General features: G+C 35.6%; 1 protein-coding gene across 8 annotated transcripts in view; it reads right to left on the bottom strand.

Annotated features, from left to right (window-relative positions):
- Positions 1–358: 358 nt before the first annotated feature.
- The window catches only part of fam13a.L (family with sequence similarity 13 member A L homeolog), a 129,381-nt gene continuing 118,109 nt past the window's right edge, over positions 359–11,630 (bottom strand). For 6 of the 8 annotated variants that reach the window (XM_018244044.2, XM_018243894.2, XM_018243968.2 and 3 more), the window contains 6 exons: positions 10,103–10,186; positions 7,974–8,069; positions 7,242–7,319; positions 4,576–4,772; positions 3,457–3,558; positions 359–2,717 (listed from right to left, as the gene is read on the bottom strand). In XM_018244044.2, the coding sequence (XP_018099533.1) occupies positions 2,594–2,717; positions 3,457–3,558; positions 4,576–4,772; positions 7,242–7,319; positions 7,974–8,069; positions 10,103–10,186 (681 nt within the window). In that variant the 3' untranslated portion in view covers positions 359–2,593. The remainder of the gene's footprint in view (positions 2,718–3,456; positions 3,559–4,575; positions 4,773–7,241; positions 7,320–7,973; positions 8,070–10,102; positions 10,187–11,630) is intronic. The other 2 variants (XM_018244290.2, XM_041576710.1) reach the window with 1 other exon arrangement.

Here is an 11,630-nt window from a genome sequence, read left to right as displayed (position 1 = left end):
GGGGCATCTTTGGAGGCACATATCTTTACTGCTCAAGTGCTGTGGTTGCCTTGGGATGGTACAGACCCCTGAAACATAATGTACAACATTTCTAGCTACTTTTTTGCATAAGCTTTAGTTCTCCTTTAAGCAGTTGTGAAAAATGTATCTGTGTGTCTCAGAGTTTAAGTGCCAATAACAAATGATGTTCCTGCGCTCCCAATGAATCTAAATATGCACATTGGCAAAAAGCATAATATATAGAACTGTCTTTTAAGCACTCTTTGTTGATAGAAGCTTAAGGGTAACTGTTTAGTGCAGGTTTGGCATCTATTAATCAGAAACCCATTATCCAGAAAGCAGACATAAAGCAATGCCATTTCTCATAATATCGAATTGTAACCCATTTTCTTGGTATTTTATGGATTATGGCCTTGTGTATTTATATGGTCATTAAACTCATTGGAGACAATATATCTTACAATAAGTAATACATTATTCATAAATAATGCATAATACATTATTCTGTAGTGCATCATCAGAAACACACTCCTTCAAAAATGGTTTTGAAAAGATTTAAAGGGAAACTTCACAAAAAATAGCATGGTGTCATTTTTTTTTCTTGACAAGGCTACTGTGCAACTCTTCAGTTACTTGTATCTTTAACAGCATGCCCTAGCAGATCATTCAACAATTCCCTTACGGTAATCTCTGGCTGCAGTTATGCCCATGCCCCAGTATTAAAGTAGGAATGGCAAACTCCACTGTGGGTACTGGGAGCTATTCATTTAGCTGCACTGGGTTGCTGTATATAGAAAAGCATAATAAGCTCTATGCACTTGTGCAAATTACAAGCAGGTATACAAAAATAAATCAAAACTACAGCACTAACAGAAAATGCAAAAACTATTGCCAACAATTCTTTCAAGCGTGTAATATAAAATATTTACTTATTATGTAATAACTAGATTATATGGATGCTCAACAGATGTAGAACAGCCAGGGGAAATATTGATGAAATATTTTAAGGGCCTGAAAAGAACAGCAAAATACATCTGAATAAAGGTTAAATTGGTGACCATGAAGCAGTATCTTCAGAATATGGACCACTCAAACAGCAATGTATATTAATGTACCATTTATAGCAGAAATGAGAATCATCAAGTACCATTTATTATAAAGCCATTTTATAGATTTCAGTAGCCGCAACACCGGTGGACTAATGACCACATTCTGCATCTGCACTGCAGGGCAGCTTCAAAAGCCAAGTCCAAATTAACTAACAGTGGTTAAAAATAGGCACAGGGATTGGCATGAAAAGCAAAATATCCACCCACAGGCTGTGTTCAAGGATCACAAGAGGTGGGACACTATAATATATATATATATATATATATATATATATATATATATATATATATATATATATATATATATATATATATATATATATATCTCTATCTCTATAAGAAGCATCACATATTTTAAAAAGAAAGTGCATGCTGCAAAATGGGGAAGGGGAGAGGGGGAATTTTTGCACACATGTAACCCAAGGCCTACAGTATATTAACAATCATAATCTATTGTTTGATTGAAGGGTTAGCAAGATCTAGAAAGATCACTTGGATTTTTAAAAATGGTCCATAAGATGCCATAGATGAAAAGTCCAGAGGCTGCTTAAAATGTTTTTCCCCCCTGGTTATTAAGAATGATCTGTAGCCCCATATTTTATTTTTCAGATGTGATCCAAAGGGAGGCCAACAATACAAGATTTTCCCCTGAAAGGGCAAGGATTGAGGATGTGAAACGGTCTTGATAATTTAAAATTGAAGGCCAAGCATTCCAGTCTGATAATGTAGGCATCCTTATGCCCAAGGTCCAGTAGTGTTAAAGTGGACAGTAGATTATAATGGATATGTGTGCCAAATATAGCAGCCCACATTTAACGTCTTTGTGTTATAATAGAGAAGAACAAGGTCTAGCCCTGCTGTTCATCAGTGCAAAATGAAATCAGAACAGATTAAAGAAATGCCAGTCCATACAGTGGCTGAGCTGTGACTATAAAGGCCACTGGACAAATAATGGCTTGTTATCCAAGCAGTACATACATAATCATGGTAGCAGTCCTTATAAGGACAAACATAATGCTTAGCTTCATCCTTTGGACAGGTTTTCTCCATGCACAGATTGTAGCTTTCAGTTACATTTACACTGCATCACATATTAAAGCAGTTAAAATGAGTTGTTAAATAGGTCCGACTTATTTGGTCCCCTTTTTTCTGCTATGGGCAGTCAAGTGCTTCATGGACCATTAAGTTCTTACCCATATATCCACTCAGTCAAAGTGGTACCCAGTTCAAGAGGCAATTATGATAGGTTCCAAAAAAATGCACAATTATGGTGAACAGGGGATAGAAAGACACAGCCTCCTTGCATAGCAAGACTTTGTGGTGAAATAAGACACACAGACATTCTTGAGCAGGAGAAAGGATGCTCCCTTTAGGATGAAGCAGGTTTTGGTGTTCAACAGAGACGCACAATTCTCTGTCTAGAACACAATGCAGTGCAGCCTTGGGACGTACACGGTTTTCATTTGGAAAGTTCGCTCACTAAATCACATGGTCTGGGAAACACCCCTCTTGTTTATTAGGACTTCCAACAGACGAAGTTTGGCTTTTATGTGCTTGTACTCAATGTAGTCTTCAGCCACAGGGTTGCGGTCTTCTTTTTGCACATTCCTAGTGAGAAAGCAAAATGCATTAAAACAGTTAAAATACTTCTGTAAAAACAAAACGGCTGAATAAATGAGACAGAAACACAATGTAAATGTGTATTGGATGAGAGACTGGAGGTAAGAAGGGGAAAGTTTTAATAGAAAGATAAGTAATAAAAAGTAACAATAACATTGAAGTCTCAGGGCGCAATTATTTTTTGGCTGTCAGGGTCACTAACCCTAATCTAAGAGCTTGAAAATGGCAGAAGATGAAGATAAATAATTAAAAAACTATTTTAAAAAAAGGCCAATTGAAAGCTTGTTACAAATAGGACATTCTATAACACACTAAAAAGGTAAACAAGGCCAAACACAAGGAAACGATAATTGATAATATAACTACATCCATACAACATGGATCAAGAATAATAGAAACACGGTTGCCAAATCTGGCAGGCACAGCAGAGAAATCAAAATAATTTATTTACAGAGGTTTTGCCAAAAGAACAGTCACATACTGTTTTAAATATCTTCAATGTTTTGAGTTCCAGGCTTTATGTGTTATTTGATTTGCATTGCAATAATTGTCTAATGAACAATTTTAAATTGTAAAATTACATTTTTGAATTCTGAAATTTGCCTATTTTGATACCCACTAGATTTGTTTACTTGATACTAGTCCCCAAATTATTATATGATTAGTACTAGACAGTGATATCTCTACATGGCTTTGAAAGCAACACATTGAGCTGCCAGTTAGTTACCTTCCATTTTGCTTCAGAAAATTATCTTCAAAATCTCTCAGTACTTTTCTGATCCTCTTTTTTTCTTCCCTTGCTTCTTGTAGCTGCTCTAAGAGCTCTGGGCTAAAAGAACAGAATAAACAAAAAAAATTAAGTTACACAATGCACAGTGCTATATATTTTCAAACAGACGCTGGTTAGAACCAGGGTTTTATCATTTAAATATTGTATCTGTGTACTAGCGTTTGCAAATGAACTATTGCTTGGAAACTAGTAAATATTAAAACTAATATTAAATCTGATGAGAACCATAAATGATATTTAAGCTGCTTACTACTTTTAAGAACTAAATCCACTGTATCAGGGGGGGCCAGTGTATGTGCCTAGGACAGCAACAGACCTAAATACAGCCTTGCATTGTATTCTACAGAGCTTATGTTACTGCCTGCAATATAAACTGTATATAAAATATAAACTGTAGCAGTGTTTCTGAAGCAAATACAACCTTTTCACTAGTGCAGGCTAACAGAACATTATATATTTTTTCCAATGGTAAAAGAGGACTAAAGGTGCATTATTTTTATATGCATACAAAATATTTTTCATATTTTGGAGATAGATGTCTTTTAAAGAGATAGTGACCATTTTCAGATTAGGTAGGAATGTGTCACTGTGCCTTTAATAAGCTACCAGGTGCTACCGAAAGAGCTCTGCTGTGCCACTGAAGCTTAAATTTTAACAAATACAGGTATGGGACCTGTTATCCAGAATGCTCGGGACCTGGGGTTTTCCGGATAACTGATCTTTCCATAATTTGGGTCTTCATGCCTTAAATTTTCTAGAAATTAATTTAAACATTAAATAAACCAAATAGGCTGGTTTTGCTTCCAATAAGGATTAATTATATCTTTGTGGGGATCAAGTACAAGCTACTGTTTTATTATTACAGAGAAAAAGGAAATAATGTTTAAAAATTTTGATTATTTGGATAAAATGGAGTCTATGGGAGCCATTCCATAATTCGTAGCTTTCTGGATATCGGGTTTCCGGATAAGGGATCCTATACCTGTACTATTAAATTTATTATATGTCCTAGCAATTTTACGATCGCTGCTTTGCCAAGCAATAAAATAAGCATACATTGATGCAGAATGAAGGTTGCCGAGTCCGAGATCTTGGCTGCTTTTAGAAGGAAATTTGTCATCCACTGGAGACACAAAGCCATCTGCATCATCTTCTAGCTGCTCCAAAAACGTTCTCACACTGAAACCAGGCTTCATTGTAACTGTAAAATCTGTGTTGCCATTGCTGTCATCTTCAGATCCCTCCTCTTCTTCCTACATTCCACAATGGATTGCAAGCAAAGGAATGTATTGTGGGTAACACAAATGAAACACCCATAGCCAATGACACGGCAAATGGTAAATGAAAAGCGATTAAGTGAAGCAACAGAGATGTCCAGTTCAGACCTGATTAGTACAGAACACCAAACCATACCAGTGTAGTTAGTGAAACAGAGCTTCAATCAGAACCTTTGCTCCTGTACATGCACTCATCCATCCTTTAGAAAACAGTAAACATAACCTCCCTGCAATGCACAAATAAGTGTTTCACTTGAACTTTGCTTTACTTTCCATTATAAGGTCAAGATAATCATATGTAATGACACACAGGGTCCCTGTATTCTTTTGCACTTATGGATATACCCATGTGATTTCACAATGGAAGGACAATAGTGTGTTATCACCTACATAAATTCACAGGCGACAAAATGCTCACGGATAGCATAATTTAAATCATTGTAAGGTGGTCATAATCATCCAGTAATACCGTAGTGGCAATTTTTGTACCTTTACATTGGAATGCCAATGCAATTCCACACTGCTGAAAAAACGACTCATGTGTCGCTACCCTTATAAGTAGGCAAGTCCTGTTTTTTTCTAAAATGGTGAATTACAACACGCAGGAGAGTTATACAAATGGGTAGAAGATTAAGAAAACACTATGCCATGGACAGTATTTTACTTATGTGGCATATAAATATTTATAAGTTCCAGAATTTGCCTGGTATTTGGCAGATGGCTGAAGAGTGCAGTGTGGTGGGAAACATTGCTTTGTTAGTATAAAAAAAAAAAAAAAGAAAAAAAAAAACCCATTGTGTTACATCAAACATATTCTGGTTTCCAAAACGCTCCAGATTTATGTTCTTAAAAATAACACAATTGGTGGTTTCCTCTTGATTTACAGTCAAAGGTTTGTCGAGTTACGAGATACATTCAGTCCTATGTTTGCAAAAATGCAAATAAACAGACTTCCTCTGTATGCTACATGGCCAGTCGCTGTTCTATGATCCTGAATTCACAATGTCTTTCAGTGTGAATAATTTTAATCAACTGCAGTACTTGGAAAAACTACAGCACCTGAAGGAGGACCTCCAGGTCGGTTCTGCAACTACTTAAAGGAAAACTATACCCTCAAAATGAATACTTATATACAGATAGTGTATATCAAAGTAAGTAGCATATTAAAGAATCTTACCAAACTGGAATATATATTTGAGTAAATATTGCTATCTTACATCTCTTGCCTTGAACCCCCATTTTGTGATGGTCTGTGTGCTGCCTCAGAGATCACCTGACCAGAAATACTACAACTCTAACTAACAGGAAGTGTGGAAGCAAAAGACAGAACTCTTGTCTGTTAATTGGCTCATGTGACCTTACATGTATAGTTTGTTTGTATTGTGTTAAAATGGCAATTCTCTATTTAGGATTATCCAATGGCACATTGGCACTAAAAAAAAGTATATTATTATGAAAATGGTTTATTTACATAAAGCAGGGTTTTACATATGAGCGGTTTTATGCAATGTATTTTTATAGAGACCTACATTGTTCGGGGGTATAGTTTTCCTTTAAGCGGAACTTTGACCTAGTTTCCGGACCGGGTGCCATGGCTTTTAAAATGTTTTGGGGTCTCAGTTAAGAGTCCTAATTAGGATATAGCTGTTTCAGGCATCACAAAGATAACTTTTGTTGTGAATACAGAATTTCAGGAAAAAAAAATTCATACTGAAGTACTGCACAGTTATTCCATTTTGTTTTTCACTGGTTACTTCAGTAACCTGTGTCAATGGCTAGGTTGCATGAACTTCAATACATCTGAAATTCTAGAATTTGTAGATGAACATGTAGAATCATGTAGAATCATACATGGTATGTCAAAATAACAATGTTACTTTTTCTAATTTGTATATCTTCCAGTAAAGCCCACCACAAAGAGAAGGGTCTGACTTCTGATTTGTTTTGAATTTTCAGAGCCTCAACGCAAATTGTTAAATTCAGGGATGTCCAGACATTGGTCCTCTATCTGGTGCTGAAGAACAAGTCCCAGCATGCTCTGACAGGAGGCAAAAAGCCACAGTATGTACAACTATGTTAAAATAGTTGCCCCATTCTCGTCTGCTTTTTCTTACAGTGAAACAATGCTCTGAGCCATTCATTGCTTTTCCAAACAGTAACCTGGAGCATAGCAGGAGGCATGGTTTAAAGAAACAGAAAGGCAAAAACATTATCAGGAAGTTTTAGAAGTCACAACACAAAAGCCAGTGCAATCACAGCAATGAGCAAGGCACGCAAGATTGTATTGAGTTGTGGGAAATTGAAGCAGCTACTGATTTGTTTGAAAGCACCACAATGAATCAATGACTGATTATTCAAGAATAAAATCATTGTATGGGTTGATTTATTGGGATTCTTGATGCAGATTTAGCATTTACTGGTGTTAGCAGGTGAAGTTTCTTTTACCTCCGGGAAGAAGGATGCTGTTTGACCCTCGATAATTGGCTGCAGCAAAGGGCTTCTCCGCTTGCTTGAGGGTGATCCCTGTGATGAGTGTTAACAAGTATGTTACACTACAATGCCCTCTCTAATATATCCAAAGCTACTGTAGCAGCTACTCTTTTTATTGGGCCAAAATAAGCCGTAGCTTCACAGCTAGGCACTCTAGGATTCTAGCGGATTACTTGCTTGCAAATACCAAGGAGGGTGTATGTCATAGCAGCTACACTGAACTGCCAGCCTGCTGCTAGCACAATCCCTGTATATGGAGAGTTTAATTCTGGTATATCAAACATTTTAAAAAGATGCCTAAATATTTCACAGACCTAATGTACGATCTGATCTGTGCCCTAGAAGTGGAAATTCTAAAGTGATAAATAAACCACATGACAAATTCTGCTTCAGTATGAATATGGTTAACATGTAAAACAGAATACATCCAAACTCACACTCCAAGTAATGGGAGGTCCTTAACCCAGTAACATTTAAATCCATATTATAGGCGCAGAGAACATAGTGTTTCTGCCACTACAAACGACATGCTGTAACTGTACAAAAAAAACCCCAAACAGATCTCTCATATTGAAGTTAAGCTAAGACATTTTGGGAGAAAGACTAACAATGAAACCAAACACATTACTGTGGATAGGGGAATAAAATGCATCAATAATAAACGAATAGGGATAACCCCTTACTTACAATGACTGGGATAGTGTTTGCTCGACATAGAATTTGCTTAAAAAGTCTGTATCTGTCATACAATGGTTTCATTACTTGTCTCTCATTTTTGGTTACCTGTAAAACAAAACATAATGTAATGGGTAAATACAAATATCTACATTTTTTTACTTTATTACTCGAAGCAGTAATAAATATACCAGCATATATTTTTATTCTTAAAGGGGAGCTATGGCGAAAATGAAAGTTTTATATAAGCTCCAGCATACTGAAATAAGAAACTTTGTAAATACAATCAATTAAATATTCTGCATTGTTACTAAAATAATCAAGTTTATGTTCACTATCTCTCTCTCTTAGCATCGGTTTCTCTTCATTATGTCTTCATGCAAGGACAAGGCAACCTTTTTTGGTAATGTGGACTTTATTCTAGAGCTATTTTTTCTCTTCTGAATCACCAACTCATTTTTGTGATATATGTCTTCCTTTACTGGGTTTAGTGCAAAGAACTTCACTCCAGCAGCATTATTGGCTGCAATACGGTCTTCCCCTACATATCCAAGATGGCCACTAAACTAGTTATGCGCAAGCACAATTTTTACAGTTCCTTTACAGTGTGGACCATGTCATAATAGCAATTGGACGCAACTATTCCAGGGTACTCACCACTGCAGAATTGCAGTCTGGTCTGAGGGAGAAAGTGAAGAATTATAGGAACTTGAAGCTACTCTGATATTTCAAAGTGGAGTTTAGTGCTACAAATAAATCTGTCCATATTAAGGTGAATCTAGGGCTCATCAGAACAGAGCATCAGTAGAGAAGAACTTTGGTATTGGTATTCTGCTTGTGTAAATGAGGGAATGCTTTCAATCCATTTCTGCATTAGTATGATAATCAATTTTCTGTAGTAATCAAACCAACAACCCTCCTAGTTATACAATTATGTAAGTTGTGAGTGACTTTATGGGCTTTCTACAAGCTTGGCACCTAGTTATTGTATACAGGTTTAGTCTTAGAAAAACAGGTTGGTTTTGCTTGATGACTTTGCGCCTCCCAAAATTTTTTCTGTGGATGCCTACATGGACAGGTAATTGGCATTCCTCTGCGAAATTGGCCAACAATGCATGATAAAGAGACACAGCATACACAGAAGTGCATAACACTGTACAGTCCTAACCCCCAGCTTCCAATATTTGTGTGTGTGCAGTGGATATCCATCCTGGTGGATCGGCTAAATATATAATTTACTATTTCTATACAACATAAAGAGGCCATATTTTTAAACAATTACAACAGGTAAAGTTCTTCTTTTGCATAGTCCTACCACCCTGATAGGACTTTGCAAAAAATGAACACAGCCTTTAAATTCCTGAAATGTTATCAGCTAAAAATTCATGTATACAAATCTTAATATACTGCTGAAAGTGTACTCTGAAATCATTTTTTTTTAACCTGACAGTCATCCAATTGCAGTAGTACTAATCTCAGTGTCTCAATACTCACTGTCTGTCTTGGAATGCTGGGATTTGTAGTTTAGTAACAGCAGAAGAGTCAAGTTTCTGCTGTAAAAGGTTTCAACTGCTCAATAATGCCTCCATTTCTCTCACACATAGAAAATATTGTCACCACCATAACTCCAACAGTAAAATCCAGTACTTAACAAAATAAAATGGATTCTGAAATGAATAGGCTTTGATGATTTCAAAACGTTTTGTTCCCTTGATAATACAGTTGGCTGCATGTAATGAATAACTTGAAATTACTCTGTATTTTTCCATTCAGAACCAGTGCCAAGTCAGGGAAAAGATTAAAGCTATTTAATTAAAGTCCTCCTTCAAATATTATGAGATTCTTAGACATGAAGCACAGTAAACGTGCAAAACAAAATGAGGGGAAAATACAGCAAATATGAGAAAATATATATATATTTTTAACATGGGATTTATTTTATTAATTCATTATTAAAATAAGTTTAATAGAACCGTTTGCTACATAGGGGGGCATTTGCTTCAACTCAAGAACCGACAGTCAATCTATAAAAACTTCTTATAGCAGACTACATTTAAATAATATATATTTATAAATATGTGTTAATAATGTCATTCAGATGACAAAAAGCATGATAGCCAAAGAGACCCACTAGTACATACCGGCCTGCCGTGAATACTTTCATAGTAAAGTAAGGCTTTCTGGAGAGACACTTTCTCAGCAGCAATCTGATCTCTAGTCATATCCTAAAAGTAAACATATAGAAGGTTACTCTCACTCCAGGTATGTTTAGGTTACCTACTAAAATAATGTAGGCATGTGCCCACAGACCTTTAATAAAAATACATGACAGGCCAGGGGCAGAAGAATTTGCTCAGAACCCAGTTATGTACCAGGCTAAGCACTGAATTCAGCCTGAATACAAAAAGAATCTGACATTGTGTCATTTTCACTCAGTTAGAGTTTGCGTTTGGCTTTAGGGCTGTGTCAAATATTCAAACTAAAATATTGTCAAGGCTTTTGTGACAAGTAAAGAAACATAAAACCCCCTCATAATTCTGATGCTATAAAAACAAAATGAATACACTAAAAACCTATTTTTCTATTGTTGTAATGAGCCATTTTTTTGCTCTCTTTTTATTTTAGAATCTAGGGTAAACAGAAAATATATCTAGTTTCTAATTATTATTGATCTTAAATAACATGTTAACTATGAGGTCACATGTTATCTATGTGCAAGTTGCATTCCACCTCTTCATATCTGAACTTATAAATAGGAGCAGGTAGTTGTGTTCCTGGCACCATGGGACATTGTCTATAAACATTTTGATGAAATGGAATCACAAGGGAAGCTGCTTTACTGAGCTCTATGGACAATACCTTAGGACAGCAGAGACATCTGAGAGCTCCTATGCATAAGAATGTGCAAAGACAACATGGCATTGTATTCATATATGCCTTTAAAAATGTTGCAAAGTATAAATGTAGAGATGATGATTTTTGATGTAAAATATCATTAAAATATATTCATAAAGGTAATCCATTGCAATAAATTTTACATTTACTGATATAGAACAATCCCTCTTTAACAAAAGTACAGGTATGGGACTGGTTATCCAGAATGCTTGTGACCTGGGGTTGTCCAGATAAGGGGTCTTTCTTTAATTTGGAATACCATACTTTAAGGCTTGTAAAAGAAAGTTTAAACATGAAATAAGCCAAATAGGATTGTTTTGCCTCAAATAAGGATTAATTATATCTAAATGGGGACTAAGTACAAGATACTACTTTATTATTAGAAGTAAAAGAAATAATTTTTCAAAATATGAATTATTTGATAAAAATGGAGTCTGTGGGACTTCCTGTAATTTGTAGCTTTCTGGATAACGAATCCTATACTTGTATTGCAGGGTCCACTTTATCTGCATTTTACTCAATGTATTTTGGTACAAAGACCTCACTTCACAGTGTCCAGGCTTGCTGGAAAGAATTTTTGTAATGTTTTGTGAGAAAAAAATGCAGGGAAAAAGTGAGGATTACAAGACTATTTGCTGGTAACGCATGTTATTAATAAATATAGGCTGTTAATCTTAAACCCAGAGTGCTACAAAGAAAGGAGCATTTAATAAAATAATACATTACCATACATCAGATTAAAACAATTTCATGGACTAAAAACAGTTGGCTGCT

The sequence above is a fragment of the Xenopus laevis genome, chromosome 1L (genome assembly GCF_017654675.1).
Source record: "Xenopus laevis strain J_2021 chromosome 1L, Xenopus_laevis_v10.1, whole genome shotgun sequence".
Lineage (NCBI taxonomy): Eukaryota > Metazoa > Chordata > Amphibia > Anura > Pipidae > Xenopus > Xenopus laevis.
The sequence above is the reverse complement of the archived record's forward strand: the minus strand, read 5'-3'. Positions and strand labels throughout refer to the sequence as shown.